The following is a 24615-nucleotide window of genomic DNA, read 5'->3' as shown; positions in this document are numbered from 1 at the left end:
ACTTGATTCTCCTGGGCACAGTAATATTGGTTTGAGGGTTGGCATCTGACCCAAAGCAGGCCATGAGATGATGTCCTTGCAATTTTGCTGAAATTACTAAGAAGAAGAATCCTTTTCTCCTGATTAGATTGCTGACATGTTAGGATGTTGGCCTGGAACACAGGTGATCATTTTATCACCATGAAAGAGGAGATTGCCTGAGAAGGAAGCCAATGCAGGGAAAAATAGTGCTGAGACATGGATCTGAATCCTGATGACATAATTCCTACACTCCTGAATTCACTCATTCCTGAATCAAGAATGTCCTTTTTTTTTTTCTTCAGTGCAAAATAACAAACCCAGTTTTTTGCTTAAGCCCATTTGTGTTGGATTTTGGTTACTTTCAATGAATGGAGTCCCGTCTAATACAGAGGAAGTCTGTCTGGTCTCATCCCTTCTGGCCTACTGAATTCTTAGTGTTGGAGCAGGCTTTGGAACCAATCCACACTCACCCAGAACAGACTCCTTTTATCAACATTCATTCAAGTCTTTCAACAGTATGGCTTGCACACGCCTGGAGGTGGAAAACCACTGCCATGAGAGGCAACCCGTTCCACCATTGCCCACCTGTACTTACTGAAAAGATGGCTTCAACATCTGGTCTTAGTTCTATCCTCTAGAGTCACAGAGACTAAAGATCTTTTTCTCTTCAGATATTTGAGCATCCCTGCGAATCATATCTCTTTCTCAATCAAAATTATTTTCTCCAGACTGAATATCATCACTTCCTTTACCACAGGGTTTTTCTCTAAGTGTGACACATAATGTTTTCAGATAGAATATAGGACACTCAGTTTATCCTCCCGATTAATTTTTAGTATAAGCGTGACCCCTGCGATTAATTTTTAGTATAAGCATGACCCCTGCAATACATTGCTTATCCGTTAACTAGGCATCCTATGGGTTATTTGCTAAATCTGACAACCTTATCCACATATCACCTGAATTAGATTCATCTAGGAGCTTCCCACGTTAGAGATTCTGACACTAAAGTGCATTGTTGTTCCCTGGAGTTTGAGGACCGCTTCTTTAGCCATTTCTTACACTCCTACCTGTCCTGCTTTGAGCATACTTGTGTTGCCTAGTGTTCCAAATTTTAGAGAGTTTTGCCATCTTAAGCAACATCAAGGCTCTGGGATAATTTGTAGAATGTATTGAGTGTTTTTTATATGGCAGCATTGGTCTAGGCAATAAACAACACTAAGGATCCTACTTTACAGAATGTACATTCTGGTGGGACAGCCAGACTACAGACAAGCGAACAAATAAATATTTCATAACATAATTTCAGGAACTGGTAAGTCCTGTGAAGAAAAAAATGAAAGCAATAGAAATAAGAGACGCCATTTTATTTATTCATTCATTCATTTATTTATTTATTTATATTTATTTATTTTTAAGAGATGCCATTTTAGAGGAAATGATTCAAGAAGACCTCTCAGAGGGGGCAGAGAGCCTGGAGGAGACAAGAGGTTGAGCCGATACCAAGGTCTAGAGAAATAACATTCTAAAGGACAGGTACCAGCAAAGGCATGGAACCTGGGTGGGAACAAGTTTGGAGTGGTCAAGAAGCTGGAATGGAGTTGAAAAGATGGAGAGTAGCAAGGTATGTGGGCAGAGAGATGAGAGGGGCCTAGATTGTGTAAGGCTTTGTGACTGTGATAAGACATTTTGATTTTTTAGATAAGTGCAATGGGATGCGATTGGAAGGGTTTTAGTGAGGAAAACAGGATCTGATTTAACTTTTCAAAGGATCCTTCTGGCGGCTCTAATGAGAATAAACTGAAGAGCACAAGAATGGACACTGGACCCTGGTTGTGAGGCTATTGGCAAAGTTTTGGTTCTTGCCTTTGACAACCTCTTCTTGTCTTGCTGATCTTTCTCCAGTTTTTTCAAGAGCACCACAGTATAATGGTGAAAGAATATGGGCTCTGAAGCCAAATGGCCTCGGGTTTGAATCCCAACTCTGTCAATTACTATCTGTGGGATGTTGGCCAAGATTTTTAACTACCCTGGGCCTTGTTTTCTTAATTTGAATAAAATGAGGGCAATAATTACACCTACCTCATTAAGTTGTTGTGGGGAATTAAATTAGTTGATACAAGGAAAATGTTTTGAACAGTTCCTGGCACCTAATGAGCGCCCAATAAATGTTAGAGACCATTTTTGAGCATAACATGCTCTTTTTTGCCTTAGGACACTATTGTCCATTTCCCCTCCATCAGGCTAATTTCTGCTCATCCATCATGCTTTGAGTTGGCACAGGAAGCCTTTCCTACCTTTAACCACATCCTTGTGGCAAAATGAGTCACATGACCAGCCCAGATTAAGGGGTGGGGAAACACACTCTATCCTGACATGGGGCAAAGTCACGCTGCAGAGGAAGGGTGGAGAATTAGGGCCATTTGTGCAATCTACCAGCAGACATGCCGAGAGAACTATTGTCAAATGCTGCCAGGACACCCACTTCTGGCCACTCACGTGCCCAAAGGACCCTGCCTCAAGACGGTTTCAGCATGATGTTGTGACCTTCAACCTTGGCGTGGCAAGACTCAGCTTTCCTGCTGTCCAGAATGCTGGCTATTCTCTTGGCTGTAGTCGCTACCTTCTGGATGGAGAAGTTGTCGACAGCAGTGTGGGTGCGTGAGAGCGTGAGGGGAGGTGTGGAAGAGAGAGCCTGTGTCCCAGCAGCTGCCTGCTCTTCGGCCAGCTGATTCCTCAGTGGAGAACCCTCCAGCTTGATGCCAGATCTCAAGGGCTCAGGGCCATGGGGCCTTGAGGTCTGTCAACATCAGATGCTTTTAACGCTGCCATTCTTGCTTTGCCACAGGAGCGGTGCTCAAAAAGGGAGTCCCTCCCTCTGTCCATGAATAAGGCCTGCCTGCCAACACCAATTCCAGCTGTGAACATGTAATCAGCTCTTCTATGGCCCGAAAAGGGGAGTCCCAGAGGCCTAAATTTAATTTTCATGCATATTTGTCTTCTCCCTCTACTTTATGCAAACACTATTTTGTCGCCAGCACAGGCGCCAACTGTTTTGTTTGGATAATTGCTCGAAGTCAACCCCAAACTACAGGGAGCTCGTTTTTTCAGAGAGCGCATTTTGGTTAATTTTCGGTTAACCAAATGATCTCTTCCTTCAGCTCTGCCTTCAGGGTTTCGGCGACGATTTCTGTAAACATTTTATTCATTTCGAAGCAGTTCACCACCAGCGTCAGGTCTATTATCCTCTGTCCTGGGTCGGTTGGAAGGAGCAAAGAAACAGGAGTTCCGCAGCCCCACGGATCATCTGCTACTGCTGTTTTTCTTTCAAATAATTCTCTATTCATCTTGCCACAATCAGCGGGTCCTAGAGTGGCTGTAATAACCCAAGTAGAGGTTCGTGGCTATAATAGGGATGAGGGGAGAGGGAAAAATGAACTCTTGTAAAACAAAGATCTTATTTTTATGGAAATGAATAGAAACTCTAAGTAAGGATGAGACATATGGAAAAGCATAAAATATGAACAGAACGTTTTAAAATAGAAGGTCTTCAGAAATGCTCCATATGGCCCAGCAGTATTTAAGGTAACAGAAAATAGCTCATGTTGCAGCTGCTGGCGTTCATTCCTGGGGTTCAGGACTCAGTCCACAAAACTGTACTTTCCAATTTGTCTTGAAGAATGCTTCCTTTGTCTAACTCCTGGGGCTAATTCTTTTAGGGTTTGGGGGAGAGTTAAATGCAGTAAGTTATTAATTAAGACCTACCATTTTAATTCATTGTATCTCATTCTTGACGAAGGGAGAAATTACTCATATGTTATGTCTCTTTCTACCTTACGTGATAATCAATAGTTATGAAATAGTTATGAAAACTTCATGCAGTTTTAGAGCCTGTTTGGAGCTTAGGGGATGTAGATACTAGAGCACAGTGATAACACAGCCCTCGTAATGGAAACATCATTCTAAAAGTGACACAGGACATTAAAATGACATCTCCTAAAAGCCCAGCCCGCATACACCACTAATACCGAGTAGTCAACGATTACTACATAAAGAGTCAACCAAAACAATTACGCACTTTACCGAGGATTGTCAGATTGTTGCCATGGTATTAAAAATGACTTGGGAAAATCAGTGTGGGAACATCAAATGAGTTTTGTTATTCAGAATTCTCCACAGATAATATGCATCTCAGTATACTTCTTGCCCGGTCGAAAATGAAGGGAATATTTACTTCACCAGCTATGAAACGGAATCACATTGAGTGATTGCATCATGATATGTCATATGCCAGACTTACTGTAGGAAAGCGCTTCTTTTTAATATCCTGGACTAATATGTGACTCAGATCTGTGGATACTGGCTTGGATTTTTCTTGATTTCCATCTTCAGCTGGAATGTGGAAAATGAAATAGAAATAACAGAGGAAACAGAGGAACGTAAAACTCCACTCAAAATTAAGGAGTCTATTTTTGTTTGTTCAATAAGACCTTTTCATTTTTCTGACAGCTTCAGCAGTCTCACTCTTACTTTCCTTGCCTTTAAGTTTGTAAATTCTGCCAGGACGTTTACCATGCTATTGTAGGGCCATTCGTTTCTCGTTTTATTTTGTCTGCGCAGTCCTGATCAACTAATTTCATTTTTTCCTGCCGCTAAACCATTTTCTTTTTGGCTGAATTGACTGGATGTTTGGCTTTGTGTAGACACAGCCTCACTGTAAGTTGGCCCCCTAATTCAATAATTCACCATGAAGACTGGTTTTCATCCTCAGTGTGTTGAACAGGCATCTAATCAACCATTAATTTCCTTTTTGTTGGATGAACATAGTAACTATTTCTTTCCCTCTGATGAGAAGCAGAGGCAGAGAGGATTAGAGGTTGCCCTAAGTCAGAAAGGGAGGTTGTAGAAGTCAGCCTCAGGAATACCTACAGTCTTCAGGAGTGATGTGGTGGAGAAAGGCCAGAATTGGGAAGAAAAATTGATGGAGAAGAACTGATGGATAGGTGCACCTGTGGGTTGCTAGACATGGTGTTCGGCACTTTGAATGGAGCCTAGAAGGTTCTTCTACCAGTGAAGAATTGGACAACCTTGCACATGTCTCTTAGCTTCTCTAAAACTCTTTCTTTGTCATCCTCGAGTGGAACAGAGCAAATTTAATTTTCTTATAGTGCATCATGGCAGTATTTCCAATGGGAAATGGGAAATTATGCAGATCATTACCTGGTACCTTGTCAATATCACTCTGGTATTTTGAATTTATTAAGAGATGGTAATAAATTTTACTACATTTATGAGTATGACTTATAATAAGTTACTTCATAACTTATCTATCTTTTTATAAGCATTCCATTTATTTAAGAGAAATATCAGATGAGCTTAATAGCTTTCTTATGAATTGAGACACTTGTGATGGAGACCAGTTCAAACTTAAAAAGAAGTGCAGTTATAATTAATGTGATATGGTTATACTGGCTAGTTTTATTCAAGGTATTTTGAGTAGACATGGATATCAATCTGAATTACATTGATCTTATTTTTCTAAAGTAAATGGAATTTGGAGTGAAGCCTCAGGGATGATCTGAACCAGGGAATCTGAGAGTCTCTAGGACCCTCCATCATGTACCTGTCATTCTTCCTGCATGTTGCCTTTGTTTCCTCAGAGTAGCTTCTTCAATGAGGACGAAAACATGGTCTCTAATAACTCACAGCTCATATTTCAGAGTATCTCTCTTTGGGAAGGAGTAGAGATGTGGTCTTTTAGGTCCTAAGAACAAAACTCTGTTGAGAGAATCTGATTGTCCAAGCTTGAGTCAGTTGCACAAAACCATGTGCAGGGAGTGTGGCACCAACTTGGATGATTTTCCCATTGTAGTTGAAGAAGGGAATATTCTAATAATAAGGAAGCTCTTCTTTAAACTGCTTTGACTCCTAGGATCATTGGCCTAAAGCAAGTGTGTGTGTGTGTGTGTGTGTGTGTGTGTGTGTGTGTGAGCAGACAGAATAAAACATGATTACTAAATAAGTTTAATAACGCATTGTCAACAGAAATTCTTCTTTATGAATTTGCTTAAATACTTAGAACAATGACTTTTGTATGTTAATGCATTTATTTAGAAAACACCTCTTGAACCCTCACAGAGTGCAACATGCTAGGCACTGGGCTGGACTCAGAGAAGCATAAATATGCAGATTCTTTCCTGAAATAATTTACAACTTTTTTTGGTTAAAAATGGCATACTCACCTAAGACTTTGAATTACGATGTGCTCGTGTCCAGTGAGAATACAGGAAGAGGTTAGTGTCCAGTGAGAATACAGGAAAAACTAGAACCACTTTCTCTGAGTATTGGCAAAGGACTGTGAGCCTGCACAGCAAGCGAAGGCTTCATAAAAGGAGTGGTACTCATCCTGGGCCTTGAAGACTAATAGGATGTAGACAGGTAGACAGTATTCCAAGTGGAAGACATTCTAAGTGGAGTCAATGTACAGGGGTGGAAAGGAGGACTCAATGCCAAGGCAAGGGGCTGAGTGTTTTGAAACACCATTATTCTGCATAACTTTGTACCTGATATATTATGTACACAGTTATTTTGCTTAGAAAATGCCCCATATAAAGATAGTTCAAAAGTTGACTTCCTTTTATTCCTTATCTGCTTATCCCTGTTCTGATGAATTTGTGAAGCTGTATTGCAGTTAGTGGGTGTCTTGTCTACAGTACAATAAAGGAGAATTGCTCCAGTGCTGAATCCTTCCTTCCTTAATGAGCATGAAAATGTCTTTTATTTAACAGAAACTTATGAGCCAAGAGGTGGTATGTTGAGAGTTTGATCCTATTTTATTATTGAAAGTTGCTATTTACGTACAAGTTTTATGGAGCACCCACAGTGATGAAATTGACATATCCAGTCTCTCTCCTTATGAAGGTTGGAGTAATTTTGAAGACAAGATAATTCAATAAGCAATTTCAGGTGTTGATTGTTATTATAAAGCTAGTCCAAGGAACTATGAGAACATACAGAAGAAGGAGCTAAGCAGTTCAGAAGTTAGGGGAAAGAAAAAAAAGAAAGAGAGAAATAGAAATTGGTCAGAGAAACAGGGTCTGTGGAAGAAATGCCAGATAGAAAAAAAAATGTCTGAATGTCAGGAGACAGTGTCAGAAGTATGATGTATCCAAGGAACTAAAAAGAACTCTCTGTCGTCTTTCTCTTTCCCTTTCTTGTCTCTCCCTTCTGACTCCCACCATGATTATGATTAAGGTCAGAGAGACAGAGCTGAGAGATATATGCTTATTCACTAATTTTTTCTCTTACACTGTTTTCAGATCTCTTGAAATAAATTCCAGTTCCTTCCTAAGATGGAGCTTAATAACCAGAACCCCATATTTCTAATATTGAACATAAAACTGATTCTGACCAAGACTGTCAAATAAGAAAGCTAGCAACGTGCTCTTCGGTTTACTAATAAATGCATGTGATACAATTAGCTTTATTCAATTCTGCCATCACGCTTCACTTTGGATCGCCTTTAACCAAGACTCAGTGTTGTCAATGACCCAGATCTTTGAGTTCTTTTGTGCCAACTTTATCAAATCTCACTGATAGAAATTTCATGGACTTGTTGGTGTTTACTATTAAGAAGACCATTCAAGACCCTGAGATGTTAAAATAAGTGATTTCTCTTTTCAGTGTGGAAGGTTATGCCTGTCAGGAGGAGATGCCATTCGGTCTTAATGATTACATGTTATTAAATTCATATTTTAATTGGGTTGCCTGGTTATTCTAACCCCCTATGGCCTCAAGGTGTATTTCTTTAACGTGATCTCTCACCATAATTGTCTTCTGCTGATTCAAAGAAGTGGAAGGATACTTGTTAAAAGAGGAGATCATCACTCAAAATCACTTGCCTTGCTGGTGTCAGCCATCAAGCTAATACATTTATTTGGACAACAGTGGGTTCTGACAGAACTTAGAAAGTTCTCTTTCTCGGTTGTGAGATATGATGGATGTGCCATACCGGTGACCTTTACACAGGGCCACATGTTAATATTCAGGACCTCCCTTTTGTTGGCCTCAAACAATGGCTGTCATTAAGAAAGCTTGGTTTGCCAATATGCCCTCTGTTAGGATGCTGGACCACTCCTGATTGGTCACTGGGAAGTATCATGTGCCTTTGATGGAAATGACATGGAAGATGTATGGTCAAAGTGCTGTGCTCAGCACCACTGCTGTGCGGGGGAGAAAACCACTATGACCCAAATAGCCCTGCACTCAAACAATGTCGCACCAACCAAAGACAACATATTGGGAAGAAAAATGCTTGTAAACTGTGTGTGTTGGAAGATGTATTGGCCAGACGGCCATAGGGCAATCTTTGAACCATTGAAATCTTTAGAAATATTGTTTGGTTCTGAAACAATACTTACAAACCTAATTAATCAAGCATAGATGGTTTATTTTCAGGCTTTCCACAGTGTGTTGCTTTAATGCAAGAATAGGGTCTGTCGGATTCTTTTTGCTGTTTCACAGAGGCACGCAGAAACTCAGCATGGGCATTCATGTTCATACAAGTTGAAGCTCTAAATTTCAAAATAATATCTACATAGATCTCTGGTGAGCCCGTCAACAAAGGCCGGGGTTAGGGGTAGCCTGGATTCCTTTTTCAATTGTTCCTGATTCCATGTGTGACTTTTTCCCCCCACCTTTCTCCTTCATTTTATTTGTCAGAATTATTTATTCACAGAATCACTGAAGAAAGATCACCATTTCTGTGGCATTTTCTAGCTTGAGGGGAAACACTTTTACTTTTTATTTTTTTTTATTAGCAGAATAACTGTCATGAAGGTTGCCTTTCCTGAATATGTGCTACTGAATCACCATTCTTTTCCAGTCTTAGTATCACATTTTAAAAGGGTCATCGGGAAACCACACATCCCCCGGGGGAAGGGTGAAAGATGTGAAAAAACATTTCATGTTAGAAAGTAAGGTGCCATCTGGAGCGATATCACAGGCAGGTAGCACAAGCCTTTTGTGTCTCAAGCAAGCTGTGGCTGAGATAAGCTCATCACTCAGATGAAAGAATTGTCCAAGTACTTAGTTGCATGCAAAATCGTGCCGGGCCAGAGTTTTAGCAAGACATGAAATATTACACTGGGTCATGGCAGTTGAATTGTGTGAGTACAATCCCCGAGGGTCAATTCCTGGTTATTTATTTAGGGGCAGGTTATCAAGTTGGTGGATTATCCAAGTGCTCCCCACTGTGTCCTCCAGGGCTATGTCACTATTCACCAGCTGGTTAGAATTTGAAGAGCAGGAGAAGGCAAAGGGGCTGAAACTCAACCCATGATTATAAAGCTTGCAAACAATTCAGATGAAAGATTTGGTGGGAGGAGAGATGTTCAAACTCATTATTTATCAGGAAAGTACAGGCTAACACCACAACACAGTACTGTTTTATACCTGCCCGAATGGCAAAGATTGAAAAACATAATCAAGTAGTAGCAAGTGTTGGCAAGGTTGCGGAACAATAAGAAGCTGGTGGGAATGTAAATTGATAAAAACACTCTGGAAAACAGTGGGTATTATATAATAAGGTGGAAGATGTGCATACCCTGTAACTTGGCTATTCCACTCCTAGAGAAACTAGAATACACGCAGCAGAGACGTGTGCAAAAATGTTCACGGCAGCCTTGTTCATAATATTGGAAAACAAAACAAAACTGGATTTCACCCAAACACCCATCAATGTGAAAATGGATGAATAAATAGTGGATATTTATATAATGAAATTGGGTTGGTCTGTGGCTATTTGTTTTCTTTAAACTATGTGTATATGTCACATATACTCTTGTGGGCATATTGAGTGGTAAAATATGAAATTGCCTACATTTGGCCATTTTTGTCCTACAAAATAGCAATTGCATATGGTAACACAGTGTTCTAAAAATAAAGAAGAACATTTTTAGTGTAGTTCAGAGACTCATAGGACTGGAGGGCTCGAAGATAATTTATAGATCATTTTAATTCATCTATAGATGAGGAAACCAGGGTCTGGAAACATTCATTCAATGAATCCACCAGCAACCAAGTGCATTGACTCTCAAATTACACTCCATGTTTGAAAGGATCTGTAGTCTAACTTAGACGTTTAAAGACAAAATGTTCCACTCCACTTCTATGTCCCTAGGTTGAAAAGTTTCTGTGATTCTGTGTACTTAAAAACCGAGTAAGCCTGAAGTATCATGGGAAAAGAGGTGGTGTCGTGGGAGGACAGTGAGTTACGTCTGAATGCCCTTCAGTCACTTTCTGATGTGTGGTGAGAGGTGGAAGGTGGACTCTGTGTCCTTTCACTAGAGTGATACCAGGACAAGACCATCCCTCCTCCAGAATGCAGGGACAGGCACCTGCACACTCAGCAGAGTACCTGAGCTGTGACAGGTGCCTGCTCCTCCAGTAGCCACTTCATTGTCCCACATCCATGGTGGGTATCAGCAACTTCCCCATGAACCAAGGCACAGACCTGGAACTCCCTTTAAAAACTGGGCTTCTGGTGTTTGAGATGAAACTTGTTTGCCCTTTTGATTGGGGACAAGGCTCTAGAGCTGGTGACTGTGGTGAACTGTCTCTCTGAGAGAAACAGGCTTGCTGGGTACTTATTTATGTGCTCTTTCTTTCCCCGAGGAAAGAAAAGGGAAGTGGTTACCCTCATACAGGTCTACTGAAGGGGAGGATGGAGGGTGATGTGCACGTGGAGAAGGGTAATGCTATAACGCTAAAGAGCATCCATTGGAGGGGTGAGCAATTCATTCACTCATTTGTTTTTTCTAGGAGAGGTTTCTGAGTGTGCACTATCTGCCTAGTGTTTGAGATACTGTGGAAAACGATTCAGAGATGGTACTTGCCCTCATAAAGCTTACATTCTAGCCAGGAAGATTGGCATAAACTTGAAAACAATTAGATATATAAACTATTGTTATACTGAATAAAAATCAAACAGGGAAAGGAGACATGATGGAAGTTGGGAGGCCATCTTGGAATGAAATGGGGAGTAAGCTTCTTTTAGAAGCAGTTACCTTTTAGATCAATTAAAATAAAAAAAATTAAGATATTTATTCTTCTCTGAGTTCTTCCTTTCTTTATGTAGATCTGAGTTCATGACCTCTATTGTTTTCCTTCTCAATGAGAACTGATTTTAGCATTTCTTGTAAGGCAAGTCTGTAGACAATAAATTTTCTCCACTTTTTTTTTTTTCATCGTTTTTATTTATTTTTGGGACAGAGAGAGACAGAGCATGAACGGGGGAGGGGCAGAGAGAGAGGGAGACACAGAATCGGAAACAGGCTCCAGGCTCTGAGCCATCAGCCCAGAGCCTGATGCGGGGCTCGAACTCATGGACCGCGAGATCGTGACCTGGCTGAAGTCGGACGCTTAACCGACTGCGCCACCCAGGCGCCCCAGATTTTCTCCACTTTTAAATTATTATTTGAGAAAATTATTTCTCCTTAAGTGTTGAAGTACAATTTTGCTGGATATAGAACTCTAGGTTGGTGTGTGTGTGTTTGTGTGTGTGTATGTGTGTGTGTCCTCCAATATTTTGTTAATGTTTCATTCTACTCTCTTCCTGCTCATAGTTTCTGATGAGAAATCCACTTTGATTCTCATCACTATTCTTCTAAAAGGTGCTCCCTGCCTCCCCCACCCCCTGTTCTTTCAAGATCTTCTCTTTGTGTTTGGTTTTCTACAGTTTGAACATGACGTAGTTAGATGTAATTTTTGTTTTCTTTTTTGGCATTTATCTTGCTTAATATTCTTTGGGCAGCCTGGATCTATGGTTTGGTGTCTGTCATTAAGTTTGGAAAGTTCTCAGCCATTACTTTAAATATTTCTTCGGTCTCACTGTCTTTTTTTTCTCCTTATGGTATTCCAAATAGGATATGTATGTTATAGCCTATAAAATTGTCCCCTACTTCCTGTATGTTCTGTTCTTTTTAAAAAAAAATTAAATTTTTAATTTTTTCCCCCATTCCTTTCTCTCTGAATTTTCGTTCAGAAGTTCTCACTACCTCTCTTCATGCTCACTGACTCTTTCCTTGGCCATGTTCATTGTACTGATGAGCCCATTAAGTACGTTCCTTATTTCTGTTACAGTGTTTTGTATTTGCAGCATTTCTTTTTTTGTTGCATTTTTGGGTTTTTTTCATTTTTTAATAAAAATTGTATATATTTATAGTGTACAACATGATGATTTGATGCGTGCACACACACACACACACACACACACACACACACACACACACGCACGCACACACAGAGAAGTGATTACTGCTTTAAAACTAACATGCCATCTCCTTACATAGTTACCTTTTTTTTTTTTTTTTTGGTGTGCAATGACAGCACCCGAAATCTACTCCCTTGGCAAATTTCCAGTATTCCAGTATTGTTAACTATAGTTACCAAGCTGCACACTAGATCTCTACATGTGTTCATCCTATATAACTGCAACTTTGTACCCTTGGACTAACATCTCCTCGTTTCCCCCACTTCTCTGTCCCTGGTAACCAGTATTCTGCTCTCTGCTTCCGTGTGTTGAACTTTGTTGGATTCCACAGTTAAGTGAAATCAAGTAGCGTTTCTTTTTGATCCTTTATTAGCGTTTCTGTCTCTCTGAGAGAAACAGGCTTGCTGGGTACTTACTTATGTGCTCTTTCTTGTGGTCTGCTTTCTCTATTAGAGCCCATCACATATTCATTGCAGTTATTCTAAATTCCTTCTCTGATAATTCCGACAGCTGTGTCATAGCTGAGTCTGGTTCTTATGCTTGCTTTGTCTCTTCAACTGCGTTTTCTGTTCTTGCCTTTGGGCATGCCTTATGATTTTTTTATTGAAAGCCAATCTTGATAGATGAGGAAATAGGAACTTGCTTCTGTGTCCCCTCTGGACTTGGGCTTTCCCTCACTATTCTTCCTCAGAGAGAGTCTTCATCTTCAGCTTTTCCAGCTGTAATACATTATTATTGCCCTGGAGACCTAATGGTGCAATGATAAGGTGTAGGTGGGGAGAAGTATTTTATGATTTTATGATTAAATCTCAGTCTTTTAGTGGGTCTGTGTTTTTGGGTTGTGACCTTCCCAAGTATTTCTTGGCTTTTCTTTTCTCCCCCTTATGTGAGGCAAGATGGCCAAATGGGGCTATGGTGGGACAAATGCCCTTCCCTTGGCTGGGATAAGGCTCTGGTATGCCTTTCTTATGGAGAGTGCTCTGGGCATATTTTGCAGTGACTTTTCTTCCCTTTTCCTGTGTCAGAATTGTGAAGGAATCTTTCTCAGATCCTCAGCTTGAGAAACTGGGGTGGGGAGACAGGATTCTTCTTAGGCAAAACCTACTGAAGTCTAGAGACCCCATAAAACTGTAGCCCTCAGGAGTTTCTCGCTCTCAAGCTGCTCTACGCTTAGACTCCAGCTTCATCAAAATTGCCATTTAAATGATCCTACCACTTTATGGCTTCAGAGGCTTCTACTCTAGGTACGTTGATCTTGGTTTGATTCTCTGGGTTCACCTGTGTCTCCAGGTGGGGTGCCAGTTTATCCTGCAAACTCAGTTCTCTGGGTTCAAGTGAAGTTGTTGATTTTTATTTTGTTTAGCTCTTTCCTGTTGCAAGGATAAGAATGTCAATTTCCAAGCTGTTTCCATGCTGGAGCTGAAACTAGAAGTCCATTTCTTGTATTTTTCCCCATTTTTATGATCATCATTCCCATTTTACAGATGAGACAGACCTAACACCGACTGGCTAGCTCTGAACTGCTATATAAACTACCATTCGCGTCCAAGTTGCCATCCCTGCAACCTTTGGCTGACTGTCAGCTGCCTTCTGACTGGCTTCCACTCTTGTTCCCTCCTGCCCACCTTCCCTTAGAGATCTTTCCAAAGGTGAGTGCGGCTGTCATGGCTCATCTATGTGACACTGTTAGTAGCTTTCCATCGTACATTGTGCAGCCTCCAGACCTCGCCTGCTCCTTCGCTCCCGCTGACTTCCATTCAGACACTGGGGCTGGCAGTGTTGGGAACACAACTCAGTCCTTGTCAGGCTGAAATTGTCTTTTCCCCACTCCTGAACAACTAAGTTCTTTTCAACCTTCAGGTCAGTGTCAGAGTAAATGTTGCCTTCATGAGTCCCCACCCATGTTTCTTTCTGTCAGCCCCTTGTATTTTCTATGCCTTCACTCACTACAATTTGTAATCGCTTAGTTGTGACCTATTTTTGGCATCTTCCCCAGGAGCTTGCAAACTCCATGAGGTCAGGGGCCACGTTTGTCTTATTCTGTTGTGTTCCCAGGATCAAGCACAGGGCAAGACACAGAGAAGGCATTCAATAAATATTTTTGAACAAATAAAATGAGGCAAACTCTGGATGGATGGAAAAGATATTGTTTTATCCTTCGAGTCCTTATTGCTGAAACAGGCCCTTCAGGAGCTATAGAAGGAGAGATGAAGGGACATTGTCAATAACAACAACAATAATAATAAGAGCTAAGGCTTGCTGGCTACATCCTGTGTGGCAGGCACTGCTCTGAGCTGTTTATTATCTGCATCTGAACCCCATATGGTAGGTGTTCTCATTACTGCTATTTTATGAGTGTGGAAACAAGGACAGAGGGCAGTGGGGCAGCTTGGCCTGGTAACACAGAGATTTCTTTGACCCAAGGAGTCTGGGCACAGAACTTGTACACTTGGCCTCTGAGCTCTACCACTGCTCAGGGCTTGATGCTTCACAGACTCCTACCGTGGGCTCAACCCCATTGGCTTAAAAATGACCCAGTCCACAGCTAGAAGACATGCCGAGTGTAAGGTGGCGGATTCCATTAAAGTTCACGACGTGGTCAAAAATCCTTTTAAAGAGTGTATCACTGGAGTTCTCAGCATTAATTAAAGACCTGTTTAAGGGTTGTGTTTGATTTTAGATACATAGGAGATGACATCAATTAGCTTTAGCCCCAATTGGTGCCAACAGTTAAGGGCAACATGTACCTTGGGGAATTAATGGTCCCTGGGTTTCAGTAATCCTTCCAGGACAGCTGCCTCTAGTTTTCCCATAACATGAACACACCAGTGAGGAGCCCAAGAAAGTGAAGAGACTGAGGGGGAGGATATAGACACATAGAAGTCATATGCTGAGGGATAGCTGCCGGGCATGGGCACAAAGTGGGGCAGCACCTTCCTTGTTGGCATCTAGAGGGGCTGAACATGTGGGAGTTACCACATTTGTCATTTTCTTTTCTTTTCTTTTTTAACTTTTTTATGTTTATTTATTTTTGAGAGAGAGACAGACAGAGTGTGAGTGGGGAAGGGGCAGAGAGAGAGGGAGACATAGAATCCGAAGCAGGCTCCAGGCTCCGAGCTGTCAGCACAGAGCCCGACGCGGGGCTCGTACTCACTAACCTCGAGATCATGACCTGGGGCGAAGTCAGACGCTCAACCGACTGAGCCACCCAGGCGCCCCACCATATTTGTCGTTTTCTAATGAACAGAAAATGGATAAAATGAATAAATCAGAATCTGTCATGACTTATCATGAACTACTTTGCTGCCTGAGAGAAAGATAAATTGCTTCTGTGAAATACATTCAGCTCTGAGGCTTATTTTATTGTACCTTGAAATCTCCTGTCTGCCACGATATTACTTCAAATGAAATTAGCAACGGATGGAAGACCTGAGCTGCGAGATGACAGGCAGAGTCGCCTACACATGAAAAGAACTTGTAAAACTGGGATATTGGGAAGAATTTTTTTTTTAAACAAACAACACTCCAGAAAACAAAGACCCCAAGTATAGGAGAAGTTGGAGGGGCAGCCTGGGAGAGCGGCTAGAATGCGGGCTTTCATGGAAGCTGATTCCGGTCATTGGGCCACAGGCAGATGCCCTTTCTTCCTCTGCACATTAGAAGCACTGCCGATAACATTTACTATGGGCCAAGGCATGGGTCCCAGGGCAGTGCCAAGTCCATGGTCAAGTGCCACAGCTTGTTAGCTGTTATGGTGGGCATTTATATTCCTTCCTTCGCCAAATCCACTTCATGATAGCTTGCTCTGGCAATGCTGACACTGATTGGGTAGTAGAAAAACAAAAATCCCCTCAAAATCTAAGACCTGAGTCCCCAACCCTAGCTTCTCTGATGTTTGGCTAGTGATGTGGACAAGGTGTTTACCCTCTGACCTCAGTTTCCTCCTCAGAAAAATGAGGAAGCAGGAGGGTTATTGTCAGGCTCAAGTGGGATTACTGATGGGAAAACATAACATATAAAGGAATATACAAGTTGCAAAGTGATACAGAACGCTGGTTTCTGAAATGAAGACTCGTCCACAGAGAGAGAGGAGAGAGACACTTTTGACTTCACTCTTTGGCACGATCATGATTGTTTGGACTGACTAATATTTATAACAGTACCTGAAATTTCTGATGAGTGAATTAGACAAGTGTTTCCCTGATTGCTTAATATAATACCCGCGGAGTTTACGAAGCCACAGGTCTGGGGTCCTGGGACCACGTATCTGTATTTTTTAAAGCATGCCCAACATTGACTAATGTGCAGTCAGGATTGGGAAATACTGCATTAGATTCAAGAGATGTGTAACCTAACAAAGAGCCCTGGACTTTAAATCATGAACAGTGGATTTTGGCTCCAGTTCTGTCACTATCTTGGTAGATAAATTTGAAAACTTTTTTTTTTAAAGACTGGAAACCACTGGAGTTTGCGAAACGGCCTTCCATTTTCCACAGTCTCCAGTTGTTTAATGCTAAAACAACTGGTTGTTCTGTGTGATTCAGGCAACCTGGTAGTTGTGTCATAGAGGAAACTTGAAATTTGCTCTGGTGTCCATAAACCTTAGAGGCTCTGGGTTTCTGTGCTGAAATCCATTTTGCTATATATCAGCTGGTCAATTTAGTCTCAAAATGATCAATTCTGTTGGCCTGAGTAAACTTTTGTCATTGGATTAGTATCTGGTACATGACAGGAGCTCAATAAATATTGGTTATTCAATTAAATAAGCATAGTCACCACCTGTCCCAACATCATCCAAGGTGGCTTTAATATTATTCCTCATATGTAGTATTATATATAACCATGTATATATATATGTGTGTGTGTGTGTGTGTGTGTGTGTGTATGCTTATCATATAGCAAATGCAGTGTTACTTATTTGCCCTTCTAATAAGATGAAATCCCTGATGCAGAGATAGTGAGATTCAGGCTCCTAGAGGTATTTAAGCAGAGGTGGTTGATGAGGGTGGTGGGGTTGAACTTTAGATAATCTATAAAATCTCTTTCCACTCATAGCTTTTAGTATGTGAAGGTGTGTAGAGAGCCTTTGAGACTTCCCTCCTGTTCTTGATGGTTGAACAACAGAACAAGGGCAGATCAAATGCCACTGGTTCTAGCTTTGTAGGTTTTCCTTTGGGATCGAGAGTCCCGGAGCTACTGTTTTGAAATATTCTAGATAGTTCTTTGCATTCGGGAAAACCTGACAGATTTGTGCACCATTTCAAATTCTGGACTTCAAAATGAAATGAGGCAATCGATTAAAATGAAAATAAAAGCTCAATCTTCCTAAAGTGTTGGAGGTAGACAAAACGTCTAGAACCCTCAAATCTGCTTATGCACAAAGCTTGCATACGCATTCCCATGGTGCCTAGCTGAATACTTATAAAATCATATTCTGAAATGAAGATGGTATGAACAGAAGCAAATGATACTGTGACTTTTACAGGGCTGGCCATAGGCCAAAGATGCAAATTGGTGGCCTGTGGTGATTCAGAGAGCAGATGTGTTTTGTGGAGCCCACGCTGTGTTTTTTTTAAAAAACTCGAGTGAGTTACCAACACTTAAAAATCAGAAGTTTTTACATAAATAAAAAATATACTTCTGCTTCTCCTGAAAATCCAGAACAATCCATCTAGACTGGGCTCACATGCCCTCATGGCCACATAAAACAAGGTCTGAGAAGTAGCCGGCCCCTGTGGAAGTATGGCATGTACTTCCAGGGTACCCCCTCCTTGGCCCTTTCTCCCCTTTCTGTTATCTGTAAGTCCCCTTGCAGGGACATTTGCTTTGATTCCTCCTTCTGCAGACAAGGCTGTGGTTTAAGAGGAGGGCTTCCTGGTACCTAACACGGCCAGCGCCTTCTTCGCCACTTGACAAACACCTTGAGAACAGGGAATAGGAATCTGGTAAAAAACTTGTGTGCCCTGGCACCATTTCTGCCACACAGAAGAATTCATGGAAATAGACTCACTTCCCTTTCCCATCCCACACCTCCTGGCTTTTCCTCTTTTCTACCTTCTACTCCCCAAATCTGAACACCTTATTTTTCCCCCCAGACTGTTAATAACTCTTCTGGGGCAACGTGGGTAAATTGGAACTATTGTGGATCCCCAAGTTTCCTAGGCCTGATGTAAGAAATAACTACCAACTGGATGGCTTAAAATTGCTTTCTCACAGTTCTGGCAGCCAGAAGTCAGAAATCCAGGTGTCAGCAAGACTGGCACCTTCTGAAGGTTCTGAGGGACAATTCACTCCATGCCTTTCTCTTAGCTGTGGGTGGTTGCCGTAACCCTTGACGTGCTTTGGCTTGGAGATACCGTATTCCAGTCTCTGCCTCCGTCATGACGTGGTGTTCTTCCTGTGTGCCTGTGTCTGATAAGGACACTGGTCATATTGGGTTGAGGCCTCGCTCTAACAGCCTCAACTTGATTGCATCTGCAAAGACTCTATTTCCAAATAAGGTCACATTCACAGGTGCAGAGGGTTGGGGCTTCAACATACCTTCTTGGGAGACACAGTTCAACCCATTAGCCTCAAACTAGTTTTCTAACCTGTAAAATGGAGTAATAATAGCATCTGTGAGACATGGTTCTTGTGAGGACTGATTCGTCTTGTCCAGGTCTTCACATGGTGCTTACAGCAAAAGCATGTTCAGCCTTTTGCCTCATTTGCTGTATCTTTTCCTTCCTCCACTTCTTCCACTTTGGTACCCTGGTCCTTGGCTTCTCTGTCATTTCTGTTTGTTCAGTATAGAAATAGCAAACAAAAAAACAAAATCAAATATTGCTTAATTTCATCCTTCCCATCATTAATTTAGTAGGAAATACTGAAGTCCATTCTTTTAAATGAATGTGTTTGTTTTTTGCAGTGTTTCCAGGAAAGGTTCAGACTCCAGGGGCATGTAGAAGACTACTTTGTGCTCAACAGTACAGTATACCCAGGTCTCCTGCTCCTGCTGTAAGTACAGCTTTTTCTGAAGAGGAAAGCCATGGAGAGGCCAGTTTCTCCCAAACACCATCCAGTGAATGGGGCGAGACCCGGTTGATCTTTGCTGTCAGACAAGAAATGAAAAAGAGAGCCAGAGGAGCACCCAATGCGGCCTGGAGTCGTCCACTTTTGGAAAAGTCCATGACAAAAAAGCCTATTAGACCCAGTCACAGTCACGCCTGTGCATCTAGAGGCTGCAGGAACACACAGGAATAGACACGTGAGGCTTCACAGTCAGCCCTCCTTCGATTCCAGGGGCGATTCTGCCCCACTTGGTAAGGATCACCTTGTGGCTCTTCATTCCTTTTTTTTTCAATTGGTCACATTTTGTTTTTAACCTCATACAAACAGCAAAGCTACTGACCCAATGGCAGGTCTTATTCTAGAAGGCTCTATAAGAACTGTATCAGTCAGTCTTGAATGGAAGTCTTCTTGTTGCCGGGTATCATATTGGAGGAGAGAACAAGTGTGATTTGATGACAAGTAATGTGATAAATCAAGTGTTGCACCTGATAATGATAATGATAGTGATAATGACAATGACAATTATTACTATCACGATTGCTTCATCCCCCATTTAACAAGCTCTCACCATGTGCCGTATACTGTGCTGAGCATTTCACATTATTTTATGAAAGCCTCGTATAACACCTTTAGGCAGGTATTGTTATTATCCCCATTTTACAGATAATGAAACTGTGAATTCATAGCACAGGATAATGTATATTATCCTGTCAAAAATTCTCATGGGAGTAATGATTAAAAGTAAGGAAACAGACCAGAAGGAATGAGCTTCAAAACCTTGGAGACGTGGGTTCCAAACTGCTTTGTCCCATCTCAGTTCTGTAGCCATGATCAAGTCCTATAAATGTTCTTTGAGCCCAGTATTTTCATCTGTCAACTAATGACAATTACTGCCTTGAAGAGATGTAATTAGAGGATTGCTCTAAATGAAGTTCACTGAACACAGCAGGGACTGAATGGTGGTGGTGATGGTGGTGGTGGCATTTATGGGGCTGTTGTTCAGATAGGAGGTGAGAAAATGTGAGGAAACAATGTATATTCTAGACACTCTAGAACTGTCATGTAGAAGGATTATAGTAGTCTTACATAGCTTTTTTTTTTTTTTTTTGAAAATCTTTTTGGTATATTTCGCTTCAAATGTTTATAGTTTACTGGAATTGACCAATGGAAGAAAGAAACAGATTTTGACTCAGTACAAAGAAGAACTTTCTTTGAACTAGAGGAGAATGTACTGCTTGGGCTCAAAGTGGTAAAGGAGGCACTGGTAGACCTTCTACCAAAGATGCTGATTCAAAGATTTCTTCTTTTCTGGGAAGCTGGGCTTGAGCATGGGATGCTGAGGATACTGGTTGGTTAACATGTTTTTCTCTTATTACGTGTAAGGCAATGTGCTAAACTCTGAACATACGTCTTCAATTTTGATCCATATGGCCAGCCTCTGAGATAGGAACTGCTATTTTCCCGTGCTTTGGATGCAGAATCTGAGGCCCGTGGAGATTCTGTAACTTTAGGGCTGGAGTCAGGATTCAAGCCCTCCATTTTGACTCCAGGTCAGAGTATACCTCTATTGATTTTGAATATGGCAATAATGGCTCTTGGGGATTGAGCACTTACTGCGTCCTAGATGCTTTAATTTTAGCATGTTCTTCTCTTGGATACTTAACAAGTTTGCTTTTTCACTTCCTTCGAGTGTTTATTGAAGCTGTCACCTACATGTGACATTTCTTAACCCCCTTTCCCACATTATTTCTCTGCTTTGGCTTTATTACCAGCTGATACTTACACATTTCTTCATTTGCTTATTAAGTAGTCCACTTCCCCGTCCCCACCCCCTCTCCCCATAGCTAGGATGTAAGTTCTATAAGCGCAGGGATGTTTCCTGCTTTATTCTTTTCTGTATCTCTAATGTTTAGAATACTGGCAGGCATATAACAGACGAGTATTAGTGAATGAACAAATGAATGAACAAATTTAATCCTATTAGTGACCTTTTGAAGTAGGTGATACAACCCTTATGGTTCAGGTAAGGACAAAGAGGCTTAGGGCAAGTGATGTGCCACGATTTGGATCTATGATGGTCTGACACCAAAGGCTTGTTTCTTCTATGACACCACACTTCTCTGTAAGACAGTTTGTTACAAAATGCATCATTACCGCATTGCATTCAGGGAAGGAATTCCTATTCTTTGCTTATGACCGAGCCTTGATGTGTCTTGACCTGTCTAGGTTATATTCTATTGCGGAAAGTTCCAGAGCCACATCCACGTTCTTCTGTGGAATTCCCTTGCACTGATTTTTGAAGGCAACAAATTAGTCATCTGCCAAGGCTGCAAGTCCAAATCTGCAAATGGTTATTAAGCATCTAGTTTTCGGAAAGTGGTGTGTCCGGCATTGTAAAAGCTTTTACTTACCTGGAGATAGAGAAATGCCATTTCACCTTTATTTCCAGGAAATAATTCTCACACTGAAAAATCCAATTCACTAGAAGTTTTTCAGTGTTTGGCTTAGGTATGTTGAGAGTATAGTGGGAGGTGCCCAATACATACCGGGCACAGTATGCGATGAACTAATTGAATTGCCGAGAGATAGACTGGCTCTTGGACACCCACTGTAAGGAAGGTACTGTGCACTTTAATCTCATGCATATTTTTTGAAATGTGAATGATCCCGTAGGTGGTTCCAAATACTCTGTACATCTACACGCTATTCAATGTCCTTTAAAAACTTGTGGGAAGTGGTTTAAAACACATAACTTGTCTCACTGTACTATTGAAGAATTAGGCTATTAGGAAAATGGGCAGAATTTCTCAGGGGAAAAACCCTACATAGGAAAAAATAGATATACATGGAAATCAGATGGAATATGTATATATTCTTTTTCAGTATTGGCTGTATTGTAAACATATCTCATCTTTTACATAAAAAGTATTTGGTTGGGCAAAGAAAATCACTGAATTTATTATTAATATTAGTGTGTATGTAGGTGTTGTATAGACCTGGATCAGCAAATTCCTGGATTGTTTTAATTTTCAGCTGGTTTGAAACTTCTTTTTTTTTTTAATTGTTAAATGTTTTTATTTATTGTGGAGAGAGAATGAGCAGGGGAGGGGCAGAGAGAGAGGGAGACACAGAATCTGAAGCAGGCTCCAGGCTCTGAGCGGTCAGCACAGAGCCCAACGTGGGGCTGGAAGTCACGAACCACAAGATCTTGACCTGAGCCCCGCGAGATCATGACCTGAGCCGAAGTCGGACACTTAACCGACTGAGTCACCCAGGAGCCCTATGGTTTGAAACTTCTAATAAAACGTAGGGAGTATTGCCTTTTGGATGTTTCAATTACTAGTTGGGAGTCTACATGGGCTGTGGATCCACTTGTTGTGTATGTTCTCTGAGGCCACTTGGTTTTCCATGCAAAAACTTTTCCCTGATTCCGAATTGGAGGCTCTATTTTAGTTATGGATTCTTCTGTTTCCCCTCTCTTTAGCAGTTTTGAACAGTTTTCCTTGAACTAAAAACGTTTATGAGGATCTTGTAAAAACTATTTTTTGGAGGGGGTGCTTTTAAAAAAAATTTAATGTTTATTTTTGAGAGAGATTAGAGGCACTGAGCTCGAGCAAGGGAGGGCCATAGAGACTGGGAGACACAGAAACTGAAGCCGGCTTCAGGCTCTGAGACACCAGGCTCCAGGCAGGGCTCAGACCCAAGACCCTTGAGATCCTGAACGGAGCCAACGTCTGATGCTCAACCAACTAAGCCACCGTGCGCCCCTGGAGGGGGTGCTTTCAAACAGCAGGAAAGGAATAGATCGCATTTTGTTTTCTTAAAGCAATGTGGGGAACCATGGAAGGTAATGCCAGGGATCTCTCTCTCGCTCTCGCTCTCGCTCTCTCACTCGCTCTCAGCACATTGCAAATGTTGATTTCTCAAACATCCAGTCATCAGCGGAGACCTTCTGCAAGTCCCGGCGGGGCGGGTGAATTCCACCCATTTCAGTGCCACTCCTCCCTGTCTGCCTTCCAGGTTCCCCTGCGAGGCCTCCCAGCGCCACAGGCCTCTGCAGGAGAAGCCAGGCCCCGTTGGCCTCGTCGGGGGTCTCCCAGAGTCCCCCAGAGCCCAAGCTGGAGGACAGGGTGGCAGACGCAGTCGTCGCTCTGGCTGACCCACCTCTCCAAAGCCGGCCCTGGGGCGCGTCCGGAAGTCCGGGGGGGGGGGGGCGCGGTTGCCATGGCACCGGAGATGCTCCCCAAGCATCCTCATCCCGGGGGAGGGGGGGGGAGGGGGGAGAAAAGGGGACCCAAGGCGGACGCCTCCCTCCACGGCAATCTGGCAGGGGCGCCCGTTCCTCTGCCCGCCGGTGCTCCCACCCACCTTCCCTCCAAGAGGTTAATCAAGGTTTGCTCTTCTCCTCCCCCCCACCCCCCCCCCCGCCGCCCACCCCAGCGTTTCCATACGGCTTGTTCACAGGCCCCTCCTAGGCCGAGGGTGAATGCTCCCTTACACTGACCGCTGCGAGGGAATTGTCCGCGAGTGCTGCCCATCTTCGAATCAATGCCTGCCCAGAACAACAGAAAGGGCCTCAGATGTACTGGTTTCCACAGAACCATTGTTCGGCTTTTGTGGAGCAGTTTTGAACCTAATAAATAATGTCAAAAGTCTCTATCGCCGCCAAAAATGTTCCTTTTGAAGCATTTCTAATAGTATTTCTGTTCTGCGGTGTCTCCCGGTGTCACAAAGAATTTGTGCCTCACAATGGGGATGGGGTACACGGCGTGCCACTTCGCACGGCGCCTGCAGGGACTGTGAGGACCTCTCTCTGTTTGGCTCTTGCAGGTAAACGGCTTCATCTGCCAACTCGAGCTGTGGTTTAGGGGATGTTTTCTAAGGGCCTTTTGAATTTCCAAACAGAGGGTTGGGACACCTAATTGAATGTCTGTAATTTAATAAACATGAAATTTGATTACTCCTGAGGTGCCTAGGGGAATTCTTCAGACCATATGAAGGTCTTTATGTCAGAAACCCGAAGCTGGATCCTCCCTTGAGGTCCCGAGACTCTTGGAACTAAGTTTAATGCAAAAGACATACTGAGTTCTCTTATTGGTGATAAAGAAACACTGGAGAACCTTAGCTAACATTCTATCAAATTGGTCATTTTAGGCACTACTTTTTGCTTCGGTTAACTTAGGTTAAACACAGCGTCTTTTCACCATGATTTAATGCGGAGACTGACTCTATCAAATGATTTAATTTTACTTCAGTTTTTTACATGTAGTATT

General features: G+C 42.1%; 1 protein-coding gene across 1 annotated transcript; it reads left to right on the top strand.

The window, feature by feature from the left end:
- Window positions 1-1630: 1630 nt before the first annotated feature.
- On the top strand, window positions 1631-23845 carry CUNH12orf42 (chromosome unknown C12orf42 homolog). Its single transcript, XM_047066403.1, is given in 5 exon segments — window positions 1631-1645; window positions 2531-2678; window positions 19200-19499; window positions 23363-23544; window positions 23546-23845. Coding segments are annotated over 5 exon segments (945 nt in total).
- The last annotated feature ends 770 nt before the right edge of the window (window positions 23846-24615 follow it).

Source organism: Lynx rufus, unplaced genomic scaffold (genome assembly GCF_022079265.1).
Source record: "Lynx rufus isolate CCGP_SWC_20201006 ecotype Redwood Valley unplaced genomic scaffold, mLynRuf1.p SCAF_7, whole genome shotgun sequence".
NCBI classification, from domain to species: domain Eukaryota; kingdom Metazoa; phylum Chordata; class Mammalia; order Carnivora; family Felidae; genus Lynx; species Lynx rufus.
Note: the sequence above shows the minus strand (reverse complement) of the source record. Positions and strands in the feature narration are given on the sequence as shown.